The sequence below is a fragment of the Polistes canadensis genome, unplaced genomic scaffold, assembly GCF_001313835.1.
Source record: "Polistes canadensis isolate GaletaPanama2010 unplaced genomic scaffold, ASM131383v1 scaffold_602, whole genome shotgun sequence".
Taxonomy (NCBI): Eukaryota; Metazoa; Arthropoda; class Insecta; order Hymenoptera; family Vespidae; genus Polistes; species Polistes canadensis.
In genome coordinates, this window is record NW_014570149.1 from 1 (window position 1) to 27,104 (window position 27,104).

The 27,104-nt window shown below is 27.0% G+C and overlaps 2 protein-coding genes across 2 annotated transcripts; one reads left to right on the forward strand and one right to left on the reverse strand.

Annotated features, from left to right (window-relative positions):
• The first annotated feature begins 1,306 nt into the window (after positions 1–1,306).
• Positions 1,307–7,376, forward strand: LOC106792742 (EH domain-binding protein 1). The gene is made up of 17 exons (XM_014759249.1): positions 1,307–2,070; positions 2,243–2,450; positions 2,608–2,789; positions 2,866–3,077; positions 3,173–3,308; positions 3,399–3,629; positions 3,837–4,026; positions 4,127–4,293; positions 4,374–4,602; positions 4,780–4,950; positions 5,384–5,473; positions 5,553–5,666; positions 5,749–5,949; positions 6,068–6,211; positions 6,436–6,653; positions 6,725–6,913; positions 7,019–7,376. The coding sequence occupies exons 1-17, from the start codon at positions 1,967–1,969 to the stop codon at positions 7,098–7,100; spliced, it is 2,868 nt and encodes a 955-aa protein (XP_014614735.1). The 5' UTR covers positions 1,307–1,966; the 3' UTR covers positions 7,101–7,376.
• A 3,973-nt stretch (positions 7,377–11,349) lies between these two features.
• Positions 11,350–22,831, reverse strand: LOC106792741 (unconventional myosin-Ie-like). Its single transcript, XM_014759248.1, has 11 exons — positions 22,802–22,831; positions 17,622–17,792; positions 16,461–16,627; positions 14,804–15,020; positions 14,449–14,679; positions 13,547–13,831; positions 13,084–13,379; positions 12,844–12,995; positions 12,102–12,521; positions 11,643–11,987; positions 11,350–11,493 (listed from the first exon to the last, which is right to left on the reverse strand). Exons 1-11 carry the CDS (start codon positions 22,829–22,831, stop codon positions 11,417–11,419), a joined length of 2,391 nt encoding a protein of 796 aa, XP_014614734.1. The 3' UTR covers positions 11,350–11,416.
• Positions 22,832–27,104: the final 4,273 nt, after the last annotated feature.

Below are 27,104 nucleotides of genomic sequence, written 5' to 3' on the forward strand. Positions count from 1 at the left end.
AACGTTCTCGTCAATATTTTTTATACTTACATTTGTCAAATTTTAATAAAATTTATTTTAAATTAAATTACACTCTTTGCCCTACACGTAGAATACTTTTGCAAGTAAATAGTCTTGCGTTTATATTTTTTATACTAAAAGTGAATAGATTTTAATGAAACTTATATTATTTTAAAGTACATTCTTTTTTCTACTCGCAGAATACTTTGTTGAGCTATTAATTTAACATGTGAAGTCTACGAAATGTCAGAGAATGCAATGCATTTTATTTTGCGGTTTTGCTTTTTCTTTGCAAAGTCTCGGTAAATATTTTGTATACTAAGAGTTAGTGGATTCTAGTGACTCTTATATTTAGTTAAAGTAAATTTTTATGAAATGTTGTTTTTATGAGTCTCGAGCGTTGCGCAAGTGTATAATGGTAGTAATGCACCTAAATATTAAAGTTTAAGATTAAAAAAGGTGTTTAGAAAAATATATTTTCTTTATCTGCAAATCAAGCACGCACAACACACAGACAAGCGTTTAGTAGATCAAAAGAAGAGGTTTTAAAAGGAAGCTATTTCTGTCGCATTTTCTGGATTTCTAGGAAAGAGATAAGGAAAAATAGTAGACGAGCAAAAGTATCGGCGTCAAACTTCGTACAACCGTCACTTCGTAATAATCCGCTAACCAGTGTACTTGTTCCAACATATCCTTTCTGTTTAAAGTATTACTGCGATTTCGCACGAATTCGAAGGTGAAATACTAAAATCAAAACGTTATTATCTTTAATTTTAGTAATTAGGTTTCTTATACACATGCGCAACATTTAGAGAAAGTCATATAAATTGTAGATTCGATCGAAAATAAAATCTAACTTAATATAAGTTACCTGATATAAAATTTCCAATCATTTCTCGAAGAAAATTAAGAATAGGAAAATTAATGTCGGTATACTAGATTCAATTTTTTGTATTGTTTATTAAATAATTAATTTGTTATCGATTTGTCTTCTTGTTAATTATTCATATTAATTTGAATTATTAATTATATATATCGCTCCTAAATTTAGATTTCATTTCATACATCGTCGGTAATATTGCTTACGTGTTTTATTTATCATTAGTTAGAAATTTAATCCTTGATACCCTTTGTCTTATGCAACAATTTCGTACAAGCGTGCAATTTTTTGGTCATATTATGTCATATCGAATCTTACCTACGTATATATTTTCAACTCCACCATTATCAATTTGTCGTATTATTTGACAGATCGTGCGCTAGATGGCACTAGCGATGACGACAAAACATCAGCTTAGTTTCTCATCATACGCTTACATGATATAGGATCAATAAACTGAAAGGATTTCGTCATTCAATGAAATTTAGAATTAATTGGGAAAGTTTATTGTGATTGATTGAACGCGAACTCCCGTGTATTAGATCATAGTGAAATTCTTGTCCGAAAAAATGGCAGATAAATGGAGAAATATGGTGGTGTTGTGCGTGAGATAAATTAAATTGAAAAGTGACGTATGAATCCTCGTGTCGTTCATATATGTATGATAGGAGGGAAACAGATGATTGTAATCGTATTAGAGCAAGAAACGTCAAATGTATGAGTAATTGAAAAACGTCGGGCTTTTAATCTATCGTATTTTAATATAATTATTTAATAACTTTAACTATACATCAACATATATATATATATATCAATCTATCTATCTATATGTATATATACTTACGTACATACATATATAGACAATATGCATATAGTCTAGTGTAAAAAGTATTGCTTGGTCGAAGTGTTATTATTTATATCAGATATATATATGTCGATTATCAGTTTTGCGTACTAGAGTGTAGAATAATAAAAAAACTAAATAGCAAAGGTCAAGTGTCATTTTTATATATTCGACGAACGTAATATTTTTTACAAAAAACATTGAAGAAAGATAAAGAAAGAACAAAGAATATATTAGAAAAAATGAGTTCCGTTTGGAAAAGACTTCAACGAGTTAACAAAAGGGCGGCTAAATTCCAATTTACCGTTTCGTATCACGAAGTTACCCTCGAGACAACAACGAAATGGTGAGTGCATCATCTGTATCTATTTATACATTTGGAATATACAGATCCATATTTAAAATACATTTTTTCAATTGCCTCACATGTTTATAACATAGTGAAACGTATATGACTATATTACTACTAAGTCAGATGATTTTGTTAATAATACTTATTATTATTTTGTATTTATTAGGAAACCAAATAAATTAAGCGTTGTATGGACAAGACGTAGTAGAAGAGTTAGTTCTGAACCCTTAGATTGGGAACCAAATTTAAGCGATCCCTTAAAAGGTGTTATTAGTTGGCCAGTACCGGACAATCATGCTGTTTCTGTAACATTGTTTAAAGATCCTCGGACTCATGAATTAGAAGACAAAGATTGGACTTTTGTTATTGAAGATGTAAGCTATACTGCGTACATAATGTTATATTAAAATTATATTACATTTGTATATTTCATTTTATCTCTTTCTTGATATTTTATAAGAATTATATTTTATACTTAATCTAATATAACTAAAGTGGGTGTTAAGTTTAATAATTAAATTTATAATACAGGTCTCATCTACTGGTAAAAGACGACATGTGGCTGCTGCGAATATAAACATGAAAAAGTATGCCACGCTTGAATCTAGTCAGCAACAACTTAAATTAGATTTGAAACCGACCTCTAAAAAAATTGTTAGCGCTACAATAGAATGTACATTGTCGTGTGTATTTTTGAGAGAAGGAAAAGCAACGTAAGACCATCGTACAATGAGATTTTGTTAACGAAACAAAAATAGGAGATATTTATAATTCAAATATGTTTAATAGGGACGAAGACATGCAGAGTATGGCTAGCTTGATGTCGGTTAATAATAATAGCGATATTGCTCCATTAGATGATTTTGATAATGAGGATATACCCGAAGATGTAGAAGAAGTTATAGTCAAAAATATGGATGAGATTTTAGATATTTCTGCTCAACTCGATTTAATGACAAGTAGTCTTACAGAAAGCGAATTACCTAGCACTCCGATTAGTGGTAAACGCTTCTTTATTTTTTTTAGAAGACAACATTATAATTACAATGAAATGTATAACATTATTATTCTAAAAAGAAGTTTGCATGTTTAATAGTGGCAAGTTTATCTAAAGATGATACAACTCCTGTGAACGACGACAATCATTTCATACGTGAAATAAGTTTAACGGGAATAGTAGATTCGATGATAGAAAAATCACCTTTGAAAGATAATGTTGCAGCTGAAAATGAGTAAGTTTATAAGTTGAAGATTCTAAAAAAGCAAAATAATTTTATGAAGATATACTTTATCAGTCATTATATACATATAACGTTTTACAGCAAAAACATTGAACATAGTTCATTGAGATTGCCATTGCAACCGTTGGACTTTAAAAAGAATGAAATGAATACGCCAAGATTAAAAGAAGTGACACCTGGTCAAGATTTATTGGAATGGTGTAAAGAAGTAACAAAAGACTATCCCAGTGTTAAAGTTACTAATTTAACAACGTCTTGGAGAAATGGAATGGCATTTTGTACCATCATCCATCATTTTAGACCTGATCTTATGTATGTTGAAACTAACAAAATTGATAACCTTGAAAATATGCCAAAAATATTCTCGAATGATTTATTAATAAGTTTTTGATTTTAATTTATATTATTATTTAAAAATATTATTTAAATACATTTTATTGTTGCAATACTATTTTCATATATATCAATAGTATTTATCATATTAGAAGTTTAATTAATTTAAAATATTTAACTTTATAGCGATATAGAATCTTTATTACCACACGATGTAAAAGGTAATTGTAAAAAAGCATTTGATGCCGGAGAAGCCCTAGGAATTCCTAGAGTAATAGAACCTGCTGATATGGATATCTTAACTGTACCTGATAAATTAGCTGTGATGACATATTTATATCAATTGAGAGCACATTTCACAGGACATGAACTAGAGGTATTAAATTGAATAATATTTTACTTTCTTAATTTATAATGACACATATATACATATATCTACATTATAATCTTATTTATTTAATAATGATTATTTTTAGGTACATCAAATAGGTAAAACAACTGATGAATCTTCTTATATGATTGGTAGATTTAATACAGATAATAATACGGATGTTAGCGTACAATTGTTCGGTCAAGAAATAATAAATTTACGTAAAAAGGAGCAAGTTGAACAAAGAAATAATAAAACTGATAGTAATAGACGGTAAATTCGATTTATTATAATTTTAGCAATCAAATTATTGATATTTATTTTAATTATTTATATTTATGCAAAATCTATAGGTCAAATCCATTTGATAATAATCAATATAAAAAGGATGATATCAGTATCGACGCGATAAAAAATAAATTACATTTGAGTCTGAATGCAGATAATCAAGATGATCAATTTAATAAAGACAAATCACCTTCCAGCGTTAAAGATGTTAAAGATATTATACTCGCCAGTTCAAAAAGTATTTTGGGAAAAGTTTTGTCTCCTACGAAAGAAAAATATATGACTAGAGAAAAGGTATGTATACTTTTACACATTTATTAATTTATGTAATATTAAATTAGCGCCTTTGTCATTTATATTATAATATATATATATACATGGGTAATTGTTGCTAAAAATTATTCGTTATATACTCGACAAATTTTTATATTTAACATTGAAACATGGAGAATTGGTATAAATTTGCTACAGAGCAAGTCTCCATCCAGAATACCACAAGTGCAGCAACGTCCTATACTTATGACTCGCCGACAATTAACAGACCCATTCGGGTCTGACGATGAGGAGGAAAATATTCAAATTATCGATGATAAATGGTCACAATCAATTTCTATAACCAAATCGCAATCGCCAGTTCGTGATGTCAGTATTAACTAAATCGTGCGAATGATTGCTTTTTATGCATTTATTCTTTCATATTTCGCTATATATTAACATTTAAATTTATAATGTACGGCGTCTTTTTAAGTATCTCATGTGGATTATATTGACAAAAATTCATTGCAAGATTTAGCTATTCTTATAGAAATATATATATATATATATATTTATTTTAGTAGTATTATCTAACAGTAGCATCTACGCAATAAATATGTCTATGTGTATATACTTTTATATGCAATTGCATGTTAATGTGCATGTTAATTTTTACATCTTATTTTAATTTAAAATTTATATTTATAATCTGTCTTATATATCACATAAATATTATGTAATATACATGTGTTTCATAGAAATGGTAAAGATTTTGCATATGAATACAATAACAAAATATTGATTAGGTATTTTTTTGTAGGATTCAATTAATACTGTTGATAAAGGAAGTCGTGGTAATTTAGAATGCCAAAGCGCTTCACCTCTGCATGGAGAACAACGTGCACAACATGTAATTATTTATTATTATATCTTTAAACTGTTCAATCGATGAATATTCTTAATCTAATTTTTTATTCTTTCCAACATAGCCATTAGTAAGTCGACATGATGAATTGAGAGAACGTGCTAGACAGTTATTAGAACAGGCCAGAAATCAATCGAAGCCTGCTGGTGTTGTTTCAGTTGCTACTAGTCCCATCGAGGTTTATTATCTTTTTCAATTCTTTTTATCTTACGTAATAAACATCAATTTTGTTCAAAATTTACTGTTAATGCTTTAATCAGACTCAAAGCGATGACGAAAGGCAACAACAATTACGAGAAAGAGCAAGACGTTTGATAGCAGAAGTAAAAATGGGTGTTAATGTTAATCCGAGTCAAAATAATGATGATAACAATAGTGATAGACGATCAATGGATGATCAGAATAATAGTCCAAGAAGAAGCGTTACGCCATCCACACCTGGAGATAGATTAAGCATAAAGGTCAGTTTATAACGAATAATTATTAAAAGATATATATATATATATATATATTTATGATTTAATTATACAAAATATAAAAATAAAAATTTTTTAAAACAAATCCTTGAATATATTTTAGTCTGAGTACAATGGAAATATACTAGGTAATACAAGCGAGGTGGAGAAAAAAACTGGCTCACCTTTGTATTCATTCTCTAAAATTATAGAAAGAATTTCTCCTGATAAAAGTAGTCCTGATAGGACTCCTTATACTCTTAGAGGCGTATGTTATACTCTAATCTAATTATTTTATAAATTAGTATTAAAGAAATAATGAAATGAAAATAATCGAATTAAATAAATAAGTTTAATTTATAATAAATGTAATGAAATTAAACTTATTCTTTTAATTGCATTATTATCAAAATTAAATAACATGAATATTAAAACATAATAAATAAAAAACTAATATACAATTAAATGAATAAATGTTGGAATTATATTTAGTTGGGTAAAGATATGACGTCATATATTCAAAACGAGCTTGAAGCTTTAGAGAGAGAACAAACTCAGATAGATATACAAGCTGGTAAACTTGAGAAACAACTTAGAGCTGCCATGGAAAGTGATAATGAAGATGAAACTGAAAGACTGATGTCTCTGTGGTTTACGCTTGTTAATAAGAAAAATGCTTTATTGAGAAGGCAAATGCAATTAAATATATTGTAAGTTTACTTCTCTTCCTATATATATTTATAAATTAATACAGTATTGATATCGTCGTATCTATTTACAGAGAAAAAGAAGATGATTTAGAACACCGTTTCGAACTTTTAAATCGCGAATTAAGAAGCATTCTCGCTGTGGAAGATTGGAGAAAAACGACTGAACAAAAGATGCGTGAAAATTTATTACTCGAAGAATTAGTGTCAATTGTAAACAAAAGAGATGAATTGGTACATCATCTTGATACTCAAGAAAGAGCGTGAGTAGTCAAATTTTATTTCATAATTTTTTTTTATTATTGCATTAATAAACGATTAACTTTTATCGAAAATAAATTTTGAAAACAAATATTTTCCTTCATTAGTATCGAGGATGACGATGAGATAGAACGAGATTTGTCAAGAGCAGGATTAGCTCAACGAAATAAAAATTGTGTCGTACAATGAACGTATCCGATTTAACAATTGTCGTCGTTGGAATTCTTTTTTTAGAAGTTCACGAGGTAAAACAAGTTAGTACAGTATATGCGATATTTTTGAGAAAGAACAAAAAGAAGAAAAAAAAGATAACGATAATAAGTAACTAGTATAGCAGTAATATAAGCAATAAGAAATGTTACACATATACGGTGTCACGAGTCATGCAAATGTATGCATTACACAGGCACCACTATATTCGTTTACATGTGGAGTTGCCAAAGAAAATAAAAATTGTCCAGTGTAGATCTTTCAATATTTTTCATTCGAGCAATAATAATAATAATAATAATAATAATAATAATAATAATAATAATAATAATAATAATAATAATCTATAAGTCTTTCACATTCTGTTTTATCATAGATAACGTGTATTTATAATACGTACGTGTTATAATATGTTTTAATTTCAATTTATTTCCCATTGAATATATTAGAATTCATTAATTATCATTATATTTATATGAAAGAAAATGTATAAATTATAACGGTTATATTATTATGGATTTGTAAAGCAATAGGTGTTTGCAAATAATGGTTTCATTTATAATTGATCTCGTTCAGATAATCATTTTTTAAATGAATGAAAAATGAAATGATTTTTTAATTTTATTTCCTTCAATTTAGGTAATTTATAAAATTCGAATAAATAAACATATATATAGATTTATCATTACTTAATTCTCATCCAATTTAATCAAATATTACTAGAATATGCTAATATGTAAAAAAAGAAAGCTAATTAATCTTCTCTTTGAATGTCACGTGTAAGAACGGTCTCTTTAAAAAAAAAAAGAAATAAAAATTAAAAATTTATCATTAAATAAATTCATAGTAAAAAACAACGGTATTAATCCAGATATATTTATAGGAAACATTATCAGCAATGTTTTACAATTGAAATTTTACCTTTGCTAATTGATAAGATATAAAGGAGATATTTTAATGGGAATAACATATATATAAAGACTAAAATTAAATTCATCAATTACTACATATACACTCTACACTTGTGCCATATGGACATTACAGATTTTATATAAAAGGAAACGAGAACGAAAAAGAAAAGAAAACTTATGCACATACATGCTTGACCATGCTGCTGCTAAAAAAAAAAGCGAAAAAAAAAAAAACAAAAATAAAACATAAGGTGTTAGTTGCTATTTATGGTGTGTGCAATTTTTATAGTTTATAATTTTAGAATAATTAATTCATAAATAAAAAAAATGTGAAAGTTATATTCATTTTCATAAGTACTTTCAATATTCTTATTTTCTATACGGAATATTTGTTTACATATAATATTACACGATATTCATTTAATTATATTTTTACAATATTTATTTTATCATCAAGGCATGACGCATTTCGGAAATTTTATTTTAGATTCACATCTGGCCTAATGTTTTTTCACATTAACGAATATAATTATTCACCTTTCGAAACATTGAACGAAAATGGTTCTTTTTTGTTTAACTTTTGTATATACGGAAAACCACAATCACGATTCAAGATTATTCGTAATAATTTATGTTTCTTTTATTATTATTAAATATCACGGTGAGAATAATATCCAATACACTAATCGATGTAATTTAAAATTCAATTTTAACTTGTTGCCGCAAATGACGGCTATAGCCGTCGTGCCCATTTTAATTAATAAAAAAAGTATAGTACGAATATAGTACGAAGTGTACTAACGCATACACTTGTTAATTATTGAATAATTCATTAAAAAAAAAGGTACAGCATGCCAGACAGCGTATTAATTGTTTTTTTATGCTTTTTCACATGCCCTATCACTCCGAAATAAAAAAAATTGTGTTTCTGAGCGCGATCATCAAATTAAAAGTGTGCGGCAATGGGTTTCTCAATGAAAAATATTATATATTTTAATTTTCTGTTATTTAAGTAAATGTCTTTTATGCGATATAATAATAATGATAATAATAATAATAATAATAATAATAATATAATAACATTCATAATAATAATCTAATATTTGATAATTGTTTAGTGTGAAGCATGAAAATGGCAAAAAAAAAATGATGTAATATTTGACGTATGTCTGATAACGTAATGTAAAAAGTAGGATTATAAATATTTAACATTTAAACATAATGAAAAAGAAAACGAAAAATCTGTAATGCGATCTCTTCTGTATCCTCGTAATTTGATTGGAAGAAACCAAATCCTTGCTTGATCTCATTTCGTGGTTTCAATATATATATATATATATATATTATATTTTTTAAACTAATGCTTATGTAAAAAATAAAAAACCTAATGAATTTATTTTTTATATTTATATTTTAAATAACTTTTTATCAAGGCATAATAGATTGAGTTTGCTTTTTTATTATTAAATTATATACATATATATATCTTACATGAAATTGAATATGTAAATAATCATGCTATAATAATATGTCCTATATAGGCAAGATCTTCTTGATAATATATTTAACGACTGAACGAAATAATGATGATTATTATTATTATTATTAAATGTTTAACAGAAGATATCGTTGCTAGGATTAAACGATGTTACGTGAAAATGCAATAAAAATTTCATTTTTTTTTTTATAATATACATTGAATACACAATGATTATTTATATTATAATTTTTTTTTATTATATGCTCACGTTGATGGATAATTAATGAGAAGATAAATTCAAAATGCCGAACAAAATATTTATGCAATAATAATTTATTATTACAGTGCCTAAGATTGCTACACGTAAATATGTTTATAAGTATAAGATCATTGTAATTTGCTGATTTTAAAAAAAAAAAAACAAAACAAAAAAGATGAAGTAAAAAATATCGGATGAATATGCGATAACGTAGTTATAAGTTTATCTCACACGTATAGGAATAATAATTCTTTCAAACTATTTACTTATATATATGAGTTAATATTGATTTATTTTATTTTATGTCTTATTGTAAGTACATTAGTTTTATAACAAAATGAAACATAATTATTGCCAATGCTTTAAATATAGTTGATAAGTGCTAAAACTAATTTGCTGGTTGCAATGTTAATTGTGAAAATAGTTTGTATGAGTGAACAAAAACGCAACATAATGTCGTATATTTATTATTTGAATAAAATGCAATAAAAAAAAAAGGAAAAGAAAAGAAAACAAAATAAAATAAAATAAAATAAAATAAAATAAAATCAAAGGAAGGAACACACGCATTTGCAAATTTTGGAGATACACGTAAGCATATTGACAATTTTAATGAGATAAAAATATAAATATTTTTTGCATCGTGTGAGCTTCATTGAACCATTCAATTTTTTCTTTAAGATATTTGACGTATCTTAAAAAAAGAAACAAAGATATTAACGTTAGCTCGACTCACCTGTATATAATATATAAATATTTATATATATGTATATATATACTTTCTCTTTCTAACGCATTAGCACAATAAACATGCATGATTCATTTTATTTGTTTGCATATCAAAAGTAATAATATCAGAAAAATAATAGTAATATCTGATTGCATGATTGGCGAAAATTTATATCCGTTTATTAACATTTTATTAAATTATTACGCAATGGAATTATAATGTGACATATCTTTCGCGGAATATAAAAAGATCATTTACGAATATTTATCACGAAGAACAAGCTTATTATATAATAGGTTCTTTGGATTTTTCGAGGCTGTCATGTTTCTACCAATATATATATCTTTAGGTATATATTTACAAGTCATTTCGTAGATGTATTATTATTTTATCACCGTTCTATATCAGCAATTTTGCCAAGTTATTTATATTTGATATATTTTAAATTACGTTTATTTTATTCATTTAATTCTTTAGAACGATATCGACATCATTTAGGGCAAAAACAGAGCAATTAATAAATCATGGTTATTATAGCAACAAAGTATAAATGCATTTTGGTAAATAAATCACTACTTTCTACACGCGACATATATTAATCAAATAATAATAATAATAATAATAATAATAATAATAATAATAATAATTATAATAAAAATAATAGTGATAATAACAATGTAATAATAGTATACGATGAACAATTTTCATACACTCTTTTTATAGTTTACGTTTCTTTCGTTGATAATGAGAACGTTAAATTCTAATTCGTTACACTAAAAATTCCAATAGAAAAACGACGTGAGATATTTTTCGGACTTTTGTATTATTCTATTTTCTTTTTTTTTTGATAATAGTTTTTTATTTCTTATACAAATTTACTAACGATTAGATTTGAATTTAATTTCAGCTAATATTCTACACTTTTGCTACGTAATTCGAAGGAAAAAGGCCAGTTTTTCCTTTCAGTCTTCCGTGCCACCATCCACCCTCGTCTGGAAAGAAAAGTAAAAACAAAATGAGGAAAAAGAAATTTTATACGTAGTTAATACGTATACGATGATATGAAAAAAATACACATACATGGATACATGGATTATGGTTCATGTTTGAGTACATCATTATGTTATAATTTTTAACTTACGTTCTTTGATTACTTCGATTACGTCACCTTCCTTTAATGTAAGCTCATCGAGATCTTGTGGGCTGTAATCATAAATTGCCTTGACCTTAGGTAAATTTGGTGGAGGTGGTTTTTGCGGACGCATTTGATTAGGATTAACCGTATTACGTGATACATTTATATCTTTAGCACTAGCTCCACCACCTTCGATACGTTTTATTCTACTATTTAAAAAATGTTGATCCTTGTTATTATTATTGTTATATTCTTTAGTATTTAACGGAGGTAATTTAAATCCAGACGAGTATCTTGTGTTATCTTGCATCGGTGGTGGGTCCGTTGGTGGTGGGGGAAATTTTAACAAACCTAAAAATGTCATATTATTCGATATAATATTATTATCTTCAAAATATTCTCCCAAAAATATTATTATTATTATTATTATTATTATTATTATTATTATTATTTTATTTTATTTACCACGTGGACCACCACCAGGATTCGTGAACATTCCCATCATCGTGATTGAACTCTGCAATTTGTTGGGTTGTTTATTTGTACTCTTAGTAGTAGTATCTTTGGTACTGTTTTGAAATAGCGTTGGCCTAATATTTGGTCGATTAGGTGGTATGCTTGGTCTACCATTAGAAACGGTATTCAACGTGTTAGTATTAACGTTTCTTGTAGCTGCGATAGGTTGTAAATCAGGAGTTCTAGTTGAGATATTCGATCTAATCGAACAAGTCTGATCGTTTCCTCCACGATCCGTATTTTCTATTGTTCTCATTTGACTCATTTGATTGACCGTTTTCCCAATATTACGAGAACTTTGAAAATTGTTAGTATTTTCTTTGTAAATCGTATGAAAATTCATGGTAGTCGATCTATTCGGATTTGGTTCTAAATTATACAAATAAATTTTATTAACATTATTTATATTTATACAAATTGTGTTCTATCGACGTAACTTTATCAATATTATTTAAACTTTATTTCGATTTAGTTTATGAATAATTAAAATATGTTTGTGTTAACGTTAAAACGTAAAATCCGTTATTTCATAGAATAGCTGCTTAAAGTTTATAATAAAATTTTTATTATAGGTTTTCCCGAAAACGCTCCTTTATTTCGTGAAATGTCTAATTATTCTATCAAATAATAGAATTATACGTTTTAATGATAATATATATAGAATTTTGTTGTTTCAATTGAAAATACTTACTAGTAGTACTGGGTAAACCTGGTCCGATACTAACATTCAAGATCTTTCCACTTGATTTCAATATTTCCTTATCACTATAATCGATTTGATTGAATATTAATTGTCTCGTACCTCCACCACCCCAACCCTCTTTCTTAACCTTGTACTCTATACTGTAAAAGATAATATTATATGAATCATTTCCTTGATATTCGTACACACATACATATATATATATATATATAAAAGTACATTACTAACTTATTATTAAATCTTATTATCAAAGCGTGTCCAACTTCTTCCATATATTTTTTACTTAACAAGGATAAGAATTCCGTCTTGAAGACTAATTCCAATAGACTAGCATAATCCTCTTTAGTATGTATTACAACGAAGTCATCTTGTAGCGTGCTCAATGAAACGTAACTTATTTGTTCGAATGATAATTTTCTTTTGATTATTTCCACGGTTTTACCTTTTTCAGGACCCTTTTTGATTTGTTCACGACCAATCAAATATAGGAATTTACCGGTAAGCAAAAGATCTCTTCTGCATAACTGCGATTAGATATAAAACAATGTTAATTATTTAAGATTGTTAATACCTAAGTCACGAAAGAAACGTTTCCTCCTCTTCTTAATCATTATCATTATTATCCGTAACTGAATAATGAGAAAACGGAGAAGTATAAGAAAAAAGAATAGTTGTTTTGCTATATTCTCACCTTAAACCTTCTGTCATATTTCTTAACAATTTCTGCGAATAAGACCTTCTCTCTTCTGCCAATTAAATTCATCGTCAATGGTTTGGCCTCCATTCCTATATAATCACCCACAAAGTTTCGATTCAAACTTGCCCGTCTCCGTTCCTTATGACCGAACAACAAATCGGCAGCTTCCTGTTTTTGTTGGGCCTGTCTCTTTCGCGTGAAATATTTTTTAAACGCTTTTTGAATTATTCGCGCGTACAAATTGTATTTTCGATCCCTTGCTTCTTCCAACATGAAAAGCTGCAAAGTTCATTTTATAATCATCAAGTTAATAATTGATGACATTAATTACAAATTTAAAACATCCAAATTATATTTATACTTATTATTATTAGTTACAAATGTTTCTTTTTTTTTTTCAAAAATTAATTTATAATTTACTTTCGTAATAAGCGTTTTAATTATCGTTGACGATCTATACAATGATGATCAATAAATTGGATATATCATCGATTAACCCTTTGAGTGCTATATAGATGCATATATGCGCTTGATTACATTTCTCAGCGTAAACTATTAACACGTATACGTGTTTGTCAATATAAATGCAAATAATGTAATATTGTTTTATGTTTTGAATCATGTCGCATTAAAATTATGTATATAAGAGAAACAAAAGAAAACTTTAATTATTAAATATAATTTATTATATTAGATGTTATTAGTAAAATCAATCACACGAAACAAACATACTAGTGATAAAATATTCCGTCTTTACTAAACACTTTTTTTAGTTTCTTTTTTACTAAACACTTCAGCTTAAAGTGTATTCAGTATTAAAAGGGTTAAGACTGTTAAACTAAAAAATATCCATTTTATCTAAACAGATTAAATCGATTAATCTTCGATGGATTTACCGTTTCGGGTGCCTTGATGAATAATTTGGATCTTCCAAGTTGATATTGCGATCTATCAATGCTAATACTTCCAAGTATGTATTCCACGCCACGTTTCTCGTCTCCGGTCCAACGTGGCCAGGTTTCTTTTGTCAGAATCGCATATCTGTGAAGAAATTTTTCGAATGGTCTTCGATAAGCGAATCCTGCTCTGCGTACTCTGATATTTTCCTTTAAACCTAAATACTCGACCTAAAATAGTATACGTGTACGTTGATTTTACGTTGATTTTACGTTGATAAATTACATCAATGAAATATTATCATTAAAGAAAAATTCAATTATTAGAAGCATTTATTATCTAAATAAATCTTACCTGATGTTTGACTCTGACCTGATCCCAATCCCTAGGTTTTTTCGTTTCGTTAGGTTTTATACAACGAATGTAATGCGGCGTACACTTCATTAATTGTCCAACCAAACGGCTTGCTTGAGTTCTTATTTTATTTCCGGCCGTTGTTGGCCGAGATTTTTGTAATGTCTTCGTTTTGTAAATATCTCTTTCAGGTGGATAAAGATTACGTACCAAAGGGCTGAAACAAATGTATATTTAATTAATCTTCGTGAAGGTTTTTTAATATAGAAGAAGAAGAAAATGTGATGACTATTTGGTGAACTTGTTAATTAAAACCTTTCAATACTGCATATATATATATATATATATATATATATTGTTTTCTTTTTCTATTGCTACAAATTCATTGTAAGAAAACTCGCTGAGAATGAGAATGATGTAAATTTCTTTTTGGATTTACAAGTATACACCATTTTAATCCCCCCATTGTCTTAACAAACAACATAGGATGATGTCGGTAAAAAAAGTCAGCTAAATCCTATTTCGTTGCTTCCAGTTTTCTTCGCTTTGTCACTTTTTCTTTTTTTTGTTTAATATCATTATTCTCTCGTTCTCAGCAATACTGAGAAACAGGAGAGATCACTCCCACACTTTTACGAGACGTTCAATTATCAAATCGATTAATTTCAGAAAATAAAAAAGTAGACCCAAATTGACATACAAATTTGGAGTCTAATTATTGAAACAAATTTAGTTTCATAATATTAATCAAATGATTTTAATATAATTATAGTAAATTGACATATTATCATTTGTTATATGTAAGTTCATCAAGATTTTTATCATTGGAGTTTTAATATATATATACATTAACAAAATATTTATATAAATAAATTTAGCATTTGACCATTTAGATCTATCAGGTCAGACCAAAAGTACGTGTGCATTACACTATTTAAAAATTTCGCAAAAATGCGCACGAACTTATAGACTGACCTAATATATAATTACTAATTTAATAATAATTCTTTTTGGTATTTTCGTTATAAATATAATTTGGGACATTTTGTAAATCATCAGAAAAAAATTCCCCCAAAGTAAATTTTATGCAAGAATGTTGGAAATCGTCCGTTTCATATATGGTACAGTGGGTTCGTGCATATTCATAAATTCAACGAGTGCATAGTACATTTTTATGAATGAACTGTAACGTATATAGTACGATAAGTGTAAAATAGGTTAATCATAGGTGCTTTAATATTAAAATTAAAAAAAATATATTAAAAGTTAAGTTAATCTCTTTAACTCATTAATATTTTTCACTAATTATAAAACGTTGAATTTTGATTCAAGGTCATTTAAATATTAACGAATTTATATTTTTCAAACAACTTCGATACTTTTAATCAAATTCATTGAAAATTTTCCATCGATCAAAACAAAAATATGATTTTCATTTCTTCGTATTATTTAAAATAATAAAGATATTTGAAGTATTATAGTTAAATGAAACATCGCCTATACGTAACTGCATATATATATGTATACATGCATGCTATTAGAAGAAATTATATTTTTTATTTTTTCTTTTTTCTCTAACAATGAGTTAATGCTAGTGAATAATACGCTTGTATCATCTAACCATAGTAAAGATGTATTTCTTTTCGTAATTTCTTACTTTGTACTCGTCTGCATCAGTTCTATCAAGTCTAGGAAAAGTACGTCACGGTTTTTATCGCAGAAACCATCGACCGAGTAGGATACGACTCCGGCATAGTGAAGAATGGCGAAACCTTCGGCTGTATTTTGAAAGTGCGCGTGCTGGTTCGCTGCAATCGTCAATTTCTGTAATACGATTAGTAATAATAATAATAATATTATAATAATAAACATTTGAATAAATTTAAATGATATTTGTTTTTTTTTCTTTTTCTTTTTTTTTTTTTTTTTTTTTTTTTTTTTTTTTTTCCAAATAATTTTCACTTCATTCATTTATTTTTATTCAAATTTATTCGGAAAGTCCCGTGTATTAATTCATTTTATTTATCCCATTTATATTCCGAATTCTATTTTATTTTTATTTAACTACTAATTTTGTGTAGAATTTAATTGTTTCTTTATCTATAAAGCCTAAGATTTATTTTATATATTTATATTTATATAAATTATTTTAACACATTCGTGGCTGCTGACGTGAATTCACGGTCCTGAAATTTTTGTTTCTGAATGCATCAACATTAGGCGCTTTTAATAACACAGCATAATAAGAATTTTGGTGCTTGCAATCTTAGAGCTGATTTTGGGTATACTGGGCGCTCTGATTCCAAATATGCAAACCGTTTTTTCTATCAGCTCTAATTTTTAAGAAAATCAATTTTGAAAATTCACACTTTTTTGAACTTTGGACCATATTTGCAGCGCGACAATTAACGATAAACAATTTCTAATCATGGCAGCAGATTCTGTAAACCTTTACAAACATAGTGATATATATAATTTATGCAATATCTATTTGCAAATATGTGTGAACAATGATTGAACCCGGCGAGACCTAGTTTCGATAGGAATTTTTCCGCATTCATTTCGATTTTACGTTGTATTGGAGAATCTAGAGCAAAATTAAACAATACATAATTGCAACATTGAGATTTCAAAATAAATTTTATTATTTTTATCCTTACTTTAACGATAGAGAAGTTTGCGGTAACCAGCTTCAGAATTTCATTATTTTCGCCGATACTCAGTATTAGAAATGGAAATAAATTGCCGGCGCTGCGAATGTGTTAATATTTTATGTATTTATATTTATACATACAAATATTTGTAAAACGTGTATAACCTTTTGTAAACCAGCATCAGCACCAGTACTACTGCCATGAAGCGTTGCACAAACGTCATCTAATACCAAAAATAATCCCGGTGGTCTTTTACCTTCCAATAATTCAACTACTATTGCATTGTTAAAATATTCTATGGGTGTCCATCGTATATTTTCCGCTACGTATTCTTCCTGAAAACAAACAACAATTAATGTAAAACTAGAATATACATTTTGATGAAAACAATTTCTAAACGAATGATTCGTCGCGCGTGTTTTTGATATTAGAACAAGTTTTGAAAGAATTAATTTAATTTCAATTAAGGAAACAATGTTTTCTCTTTCTCGTTTCTACGAACGTCAAAGTAGTAGAAAATTCCTTCGTTTTATTTTACGTATCATTGATTCGTTCTTGTTTAACCAGATGACAATTTCTTTTTCACAATTACATCTTTCACTTGTACGAGTATAATTAAGTTCATTTTATATATATATATACGGGTTGAGAATATATAAAAATAATAAAGACAACCACACACTTCTTCTTCTTCTCCTTCTTATTGCTAGGACTTCGTCCTATTATATACAACCACACACATAATATATATATTTCCGTTGTATTTAATTTTATTTACTCGTATAATACTCGGATAACATTACGCAATAATGTCGATAAAAAGAGAAACCAAAAAAAATGTTTGTTATAAAATATCTAAATGTTTATCAGCGTTAATATTTAATTGATTTAAGTATTTGTTTGTTCCACTTTTTAAGTGGTATGGTAGCGTGCAATGACAATAAAGTGGCCTTTACGGAAGTTATAAATCAACTTGCGATTTGAACAAAGACGACCATAGATTCGTTTCCCTCTCTCTGTTTTTTTCTACTTTCTTTTCTTATTTTCCATAAATGATGGGAACGGCATGTCGAGAAAATGAACGATTGAGTTTATGTCGTTCGTTCAAGAATTCTATTTTCCTTCTAATAACTTCTTTTAATAAATTTCTCTTAGTATCTCGCAATATACGAAATATTTATAATAATTATGATTTTTTGTTTTTAGTGACATGCTAATAGTAATAATAGAAAAATATTTTTATATATAAATTTGTTAAATTCAAATTTTTTGTTAGCTTTTTTAAAATCATCAAATCTGTATTTTTATATTTATAAATATATTGTTTAAATAATACAAAATTAATGTAATATGTATACGTAATAATAAAAAAGATTTATGATTTAATTAAAAAAAAAACCACACAATTGTTTTCTAATTTTGTTTTTTTTTTGGTAATTTTCAAAAGGTCGACAAAAGTGTTTAAATTGAAATAATTTTAGATTCGCTTTTAATATTTTTGACTATTTTTATTATTATATTCGTAACGTGTTATTGAATTAGAAAAATAGAAATGTTTAACAAAAAGAGAGAATACAATTCTTGTGTTCGCGTTATGCTACGAATCTGGCAAAGAAATAGATGAATGATAATATGTTTAAAAAGATTAGAAGTTAATAAAAAAAAAAAAGAAGAAAGATGGAGAAAGAATGGTCTCGAATAATAAACAATTCGCAGACTCATTCTTTTGTGTTCCCTAACGCGGTCTAGTTGTGAGTCTTTAACAAAAGAATATATATATACCTAAAGTATCATAGAAAAGTGGGACAATTTTTTCGTCGTGGGTTCTAACCACGTTAACGATTCTTTTTCAAAACGAATACAATTTAAGACCATTAGAATTTTAAGATCTAGAAGTGTATCTTTCTCCTTCGTCTATTTTCCTTTACCAAAAGAAAATATTTTTTAATTTATTGTTAACTTTTTGCATACATGAGTGTAGGTTCAAAAGAAAAATGGATACGAGTAACCCTTTTTTCTTTTAAATTTGAGATAAGTACATAATTATTATTAGGTGTAGCAATTAATTTGATTTATTACTTTGATATATGAATGTAAACAAATTGGCCGCAATTTGAAAAACAAAAATTAACACAATTGTCGAATTGACAAATTTAAAATGAACGTTACTCGTATTCTCATTTCCTTTAAACAACTCATATATAATTTTGTTTATATTTGATCGATTAACTGTTATATTTAAACGACTTCTTTAATTGGTCGATAAAATGATTTATGTTTAAGATATTAATTAAATTATTAATTTATTAAATGTCCGTTTATTAAGAAATTTGTATTCAAAAAACTTTATTTAAAAGCATTTTGTATATGTCAATTTACTTTTTTGACGAGTCAAAATTTGAATTTTATTCACTGTTTAATATTTAGTATAATTTTCCTCCTAAAGTCTTGTCCACATGATATTTATTGGTATAATGAACGCGTTATTATTTGTACATGATGAAAAACATAAAATCAATCGGATAGTAAAGTACAAATGTTAATAATGATAATTAATATAATCAATCTGAAAAGTACAACCGCACCAATTTTAAATACCGACACGATTATATATAAATTACATATACGTGTATCCTATATATGTATGTATATATCCTATATATGTATATAAGTAGATACGCATAGGGTCGTTTGTCAGTCGTGTTGTTGTTGTTCCGTGAATCCTTTCCACCTCTCTTAATTTCTCTTCGTATCAAAAATTAAACACAAATTAGCTATGATAAATGGGTTAACTGCATGCGACAAATGTTAACCAACATGTTCTACATAAGATCGCGTGTTTATTAACGAGAATGCACTGGATCCTATGAATAAACGTACTTCTTAACTACTCCTTTTGGAACACATTTCAACAAAGTATAATAGTAAGTTATATATAGTTATTATTTAATTATTATTAAAAATAATTATTCAACAATAATTTACGAGCTTTACGTAATATCGTAGAGAATAATAATAATCAAATTTTGAATGTAATAATAAGAGAGTTATTATATTAAGATATATTAATTATATTTATATTATCTTTTCGCGTAGTATGTTGTATATTAATGCAAACACAGATGGAGAGAGGAGATGCGATAAATAAATGTTTGCAAAGGTCATTTGCAACGGGTCAACAATTCATTTTCCTCGATCGAACTAATCTTTTATTTAACAAAATAAATAAAAATAAAAGTATTTTTTTCTTATCCAAAATTATCAATTTTTTAAACCACCCTCGTAAAATTATATAACCGTACATATACCATGTAACAACGATCCCAAAAAAAAATCAAATTGCTACGACACTTTGGAATGAACAAGATTTTACAAAGATATAAAAAAAAAAAGAAAAAATAAAGAAAACGTCAAAGAAACGTTACGAATGAATCGTGGAACACATAATTCAATCTCCCGCGAGTACTATACTTTCTTTTTGCGTATAATATCATTAATACAGTTGAAAGAGATTTGCTTGGGTGAATATACGGTTATTCGAAAAAGAACTAAAAGCGAAGTATAATAATAAAAATATTAATAATGAAAAAAAAATCTAAAACAAAGTCGAACTTTTGATAATTTTTTCGTGTAAGGAGCATGAGTAAGAAGTGAAAGCATTTATGGTCGTAATCGATGGAAAAGTATCGTACGACGATACCAAATTTGGTTAGCGTTAATTGTTCCCATCTATCCTTTTATGTTTCTCACTAATCAACGTATCCGTAAATTATTCTTATAAAAGTACGTTGAGATCGTTGTCGTGTCATTATGGTAATTACCTATGATTACGTATGACTTTATAAGGCATCCAGTTTTTGATTGTCTAGTTAATCACGTTTTGCGCAAGAATTTTTTTGTTTTTATAATAATTTATTACAGTTTGATAGTTGGTTTATTTTTACATTAAAAAATTTAAGGCGGAATATTATCATTAGAGTCAATATATTTTTTCTTTTCTATTTTAACAATTGAAATTATTGCGCACACACACACACAAATAAATAATAAATAATTAATTTAATCGATCAATTAATTGAACGTAACGTTGTTTAAAATAATTTAATTTATCAAAGGTATGAAAATTATCGTGGAGATTTTTTTGTTTTTTTTTTGTTTAGATGTATTATATTTTTTATGATTAATATTTAATTTTTGGTTCTGACAGATTATTGCAAATTACATTGACATTTTTTTTTTTAAGTAGATTATTTGTTTTAGTTTATCAATCTTACGTTTAATCAATCCAACTATCATTATAAACAAAAAATTTAATAATAATAAAAATAACCAAAAGATTATATAGTACTTCCTCGTTAAATATATATACCTAATTCTAAGTTTAATCGATTGATGAATGATAGAAACTAATCCTATCTAATAACGAGTATAATATCTTCAAGCATAATTTCATATCAATATCAAGAAATTGTTAGATAATTATAACAAATTTTCTTTTCTTTTTTTTTCTTTTAAAGGAAGAGAATACTATACTTGGTAATTTTTTCACATCACTTTAAACGAATTCTAAGAAAATTTTATACTTTAATTTGTCCTTGCATATACCTATCTCTATCTCTCTTTTTCTTTATATGTATATATGTATTTTTCTTGAACTCGTAAATACTTTCATTTGTGAAGCACGCTAATGCGTTAGATTCATGGCCTTCCTATAATTCATTTCTATTATTTCTTAGTTCATAAAGGCAAATAGAATAGGAAATCAGGTCGATCTGAAAGACACATACACACACAACTTCTTTTCATCATTTTCTACGTGATATTTTTCAGTATTACAATGAGTTACCTCGACAATGAGTTACTTCGAGTTTATTATGAGAATAACCTTCGCGTTTGTAATACCGTGTCATTCTTTTTTCTATTATTTAATTATTTAATAAAAATTAATCAAATAAATAAATATTTACTTATTTATTTACAACCGGTCGTGTCCAGTAAATGAATGTAACTTAAAAATATCATTTCGTAATTTTATTTGATTAAGTATACAATTAAATTATATCAATATATTATATTACATTAATTGAATATTATTAAATAATATGTTCGTACAAATATCGATGTTACAAAAAATGTTCGTATGACTTTATAAAATAAGTTAAAAAGAACGCACATTTCTGTTGAACATTCTTTAATTGAGAAATTGAATTGAATGAAACGGAACGGAATGGAATGGAATGACACGCGTAGTTGGTTGCTTTTAACCGAGAAAACGTTTTCGCAGTTTATGCGAGTTAAGTACTTCTAATTGTCTTGATGAGCTTCCTTAATGGTTTCATCTTACTTTCGAAGTATCGTGCAATGGATTATCCATGTACAAGGTTTAAATATTTCGTTAAATTTTCACGCACACACACACACACACACACACACACACACACATTGGGTTGACAAGTATGAAATTTGTAGTGCACCGTATTGTCAATTTTGTTTTTTGTTTGAATGAAAAATTATATTCGTTTTATAATACTCGATTTGTTAATTAAATTTTACAAACTACACGTAGCTGGTTTATTATTGTATAAATATATATAATAATATTTATGTTAGTAGGTAGGAAATTAGAATAATTATATTATTAGGAGTATATTAGGTAAAGTTATATTAGATTTTTATTATTTTTTCGGTTAAGTTGTGTATTAATGTCGTGATATTATATGATATGATATGATAAATAATTATAAAAATAGATTAATAAAGACAATTGTAGATTTAAATTATATAAAAGTAAAATTTATGATTAAAAAAATATTATAGTTAACTATTGAATCGTATAGTAGGTCAATAGAATCAACCATAAGCAAAACTGTTTGGTATCGATCGTAAAAACGTCATCAAAAAGTTGCATTCTCTGTGCAACCAGACGTCAACCTATAATCCTAGTTGGCACTTTATTTATCCCCTTTCTTTCCTCCTCCTTTATTTATCTATCTCTTGTCTACAAAACAAAAAAACAAAAAAAAGAAACACAAATTATGGATCGTTCAATCGTAAAGGTTGAATAAAATATTCACAGAAAGAAACGAACCGTTTGCTTGGTTGCTTGTTTTCTTGGTACCTTGGTGTCTATTTAAACGTAAGATTAGATGAATATTTAAATATTGAACGTTCTCGAAAATTGTTAAGTGAACGTAACCGGACGAGGGTTTTTATTATCTCGTAAATAAAACGAACGTTAGCGGGTTTTATATCCATTGAATCAGTTTGTGTTCTTCAAAGTGAAGAAGAAAAAGAAGCTAACTGTAAAGTTGCATCTATACGAAAACTGAAAAGAATAAGGATAACGTTGATAACGAATGTTCAACGAAATTAAAGATCTGACCTTTATATTACATAAATTGCGTCTTATATATGAGCAATTCCATTACTTCTCGAATGACTTCTCGAGAGAGTTCGATCGATTTTGCTCTACTTTGAGAATCTCGAAGTATCTTATAAAGTATCCCTACGTACCAAATTGCAGCACTCTAAGTGCCATAGGTCATGAGAACAAACCTTGCAAAGGTCTAAAAATCAATCAACATTTTAAGCCTATTTTCAAAAATTCGGTTCTCGAAAACTTCAAGTGCGAAGCCTTAAGTTGTTATTCATGAACAATGGGTTTTCTCATTCTCTTTAACCGTGTACCTTTAAAGGTGTCGGTAACACTATGGTGTACTTGAAAGAACGTCACGAAAGTGTAACGCGTAGTACATATGTAGGTATTTAAGTACATACATACCAGGTATAAGAAGGAACTTTAGTTTATTTTGAAGAAGATACGAGACTACTACTACTACAGGAAATCCTGCCATTCAGAACAAACTAAATAGGTTAACACGATTTATTAAGAGATATTCCTTTTCTGTCCAACATTTTTTCATGTTCAGATTATTTAAGAAAGTTTAAACATAACAATAAAAAAAGAATAAAAAACCAATTTACATGTCCTACCCCTTCAAAATCCCACTCCATTCAAATCTTGATATTTAACAATGCTTAAAATTATATGTGATAAATATAACGATAAAAATTGATTAATTGATTGATTTATTTATTTCCTTATTTGTTAGATCGACAACGTGGATTAGATTACTATTAAAGAATAATATTATATTATGAATGTTGGTAATCATAAACGTCACGAGAAAGAAAGTTGAACGAGATCGTGACAATAAAATTTCGTTAAAAAAATCATATCACGTACAATTAAAACAATTTGCGCGTTAGGTACATACGGGTGTATTATAATAATTATTAACGTTCTCGATGTGACGTGTAAAAATGTCACAATCGAGAGGTCAGTAGTATTACGTTGAGCGAAGAAAGTGACAGAAGAAGGGACTTTCTCTAAACGTTCTATATTTCAATTTTACGATCGACACAATTGTTATTATCTATCTTTTCTCACCTAATGTCATTAAGATTGTTAGCGTCAGTCAACAGAACGATCAATTGAATTACTCACGTTTAAGTCGGTAGTAATTAGATAATCGTCATTTTAATTTAACTCTAATTTAAGCTAGAGTTTTCTTTGTAACGTTTAACATTTATTAAGAACAATTTTGTAAATGCAATATCGAGACAAAAATGAAAGAATATAAAAAAAAATAAATTATGAAAAATAATATACTAAATCTGAATAACGAAAAAATTAATCATAAGAATGATACTAAATTTAATTAGAGAGAGAGAGAGAGAGAGAGAGAGAGAGAGAGAGAGAGAGAGAAATATGCGTGACGAGAAAAGATAATTAAATGGAAAATTAAGTGAAAGTAAATTCGGATCGATGTATGTAACGGAAGTTAAACAAAAAATAAAAAAAAATAAAACGAACGATATTAATAGAAATAAATCCATTTTCTGTTTCTTTCTGTTTAAAATATTCAACATAACAAGTTTAACATCTATACTATCACGAAGTAACATTTGTGAAACAGGAAACGTAATCGTTTCCTACCATTTTTCTGATTTAGTGGAAAAAAATAATATAATTATTAATTGTTCAATTATATATAGAATTCAATAATTATTCAAAATGACATGGATATACGGAGGATTTGAAGATTCATTTATTCGTCCGTTGTCAAAAATTTTCGGTATAGTTATTAGAAATTTGTAAAAGCAAAAAAAAAGAAACAAAAAATCTTAATTATATCTCGATCTATTATTTAAAGGAAAATTATTTTAATATTTGAACACGATTTGAGGAAAATAAATTAAAATAAAAAATCGTCTAGAATAGGAAAATCTTTTTCGTCGTTACGTTTTGCGTTACGGATTTGCAAAAGTGCATTGAATTTTAAAAGAAATGCGCTTATATTTTGGTTTAACGAACGAACGAACGTTTTGAGAAAATAATGAGTTGATCTAAAGATAAAATAAATGGAAAAAAAGAAAAAACAGTAAAGACGGTTAGAGTAAGGAAGAAATATACACGAACACATATACATATAGAATAAGAGTGCGAAAATAAGATACATGCACGTACTGAATAAAAGAAAAAGAAACAACACACACACACATATATATACGCATATAGAATTATCGTGATCGAGTAAATAGGTGAAAAAAATTTTTATATATATATATACATATATATTTTGAAACGAGTTAAAAGAATGAACTCTCTTGCCACTTAACTGTCCCAAGAAGATCATTTTGAATGTAAATGGAAGTCTGTGACATATTTTCTCTCTTGAGTAAACTCAAAATATGTGGCCGTATCTCATTCGTGATCATTTTCTTTCTTATTTCTGTACGTATACGACATACTACGAATAATCTAGAAAAATAAAAAGATATATATATATATATATATATATATACATATCTTTATATATAAAAGAAAAAGAGAGATTATTTTTTACGAGTTCTCTCATATTATCTGTCTCGCTTATGATCAATTTAATTAACTCGTACATTGTGTGTACAAGAAAGGTACTAATAAACATGTTCACTGTTACACGAATTTAGTATGTTTCATTTGATTAGGATCACTTTTTTTATTATTCCATTATTTTGTTATTTATCATTATTTTATTTTGTAAAAAAAGTTGACTTTTTTTTGTTTTTATTATTTATGATATATAATTGGGCTATCCTCTTTTTTGGKGGCGGGGAACGGGGGAGGAGGGGGGGGGGTAAAGAAAGAAGATGTTCTTTAATTTTTGTATTTATATTATTTTGTTTTACTTTATTTAATTTTTCATTCTTTGATATATTTTAACGATTCAGACAATTATTCTACCTTTTATAAGATTTGTATTAGTAATTAAAGGTATGTATATCGTACTTTTTTGTTATAAAAATTAGCGAGCAGTAAATGTTTAAAATATTGTTAAATATAATAAAGTAATTTAATATCTTATAATAAATATCTATACATACAAACAGATGTGGTTGATCTAGAATGAACAAAGTTAGAAAATAAGTGTGGAAGTATAGATTAATTACTTAATAAAAAGGAATAAAAATAAAAAATAAATAAAGAAATAAATAAAGAAAGGAAGGAAGGAAGGAAGGAAGGAAGAAAGAAAGGAGAAAAATGAGAAGAGAAAACAGAATGGCTGCGGTCGAAATCAAATAAAAGGAAAGCTGAAATAATA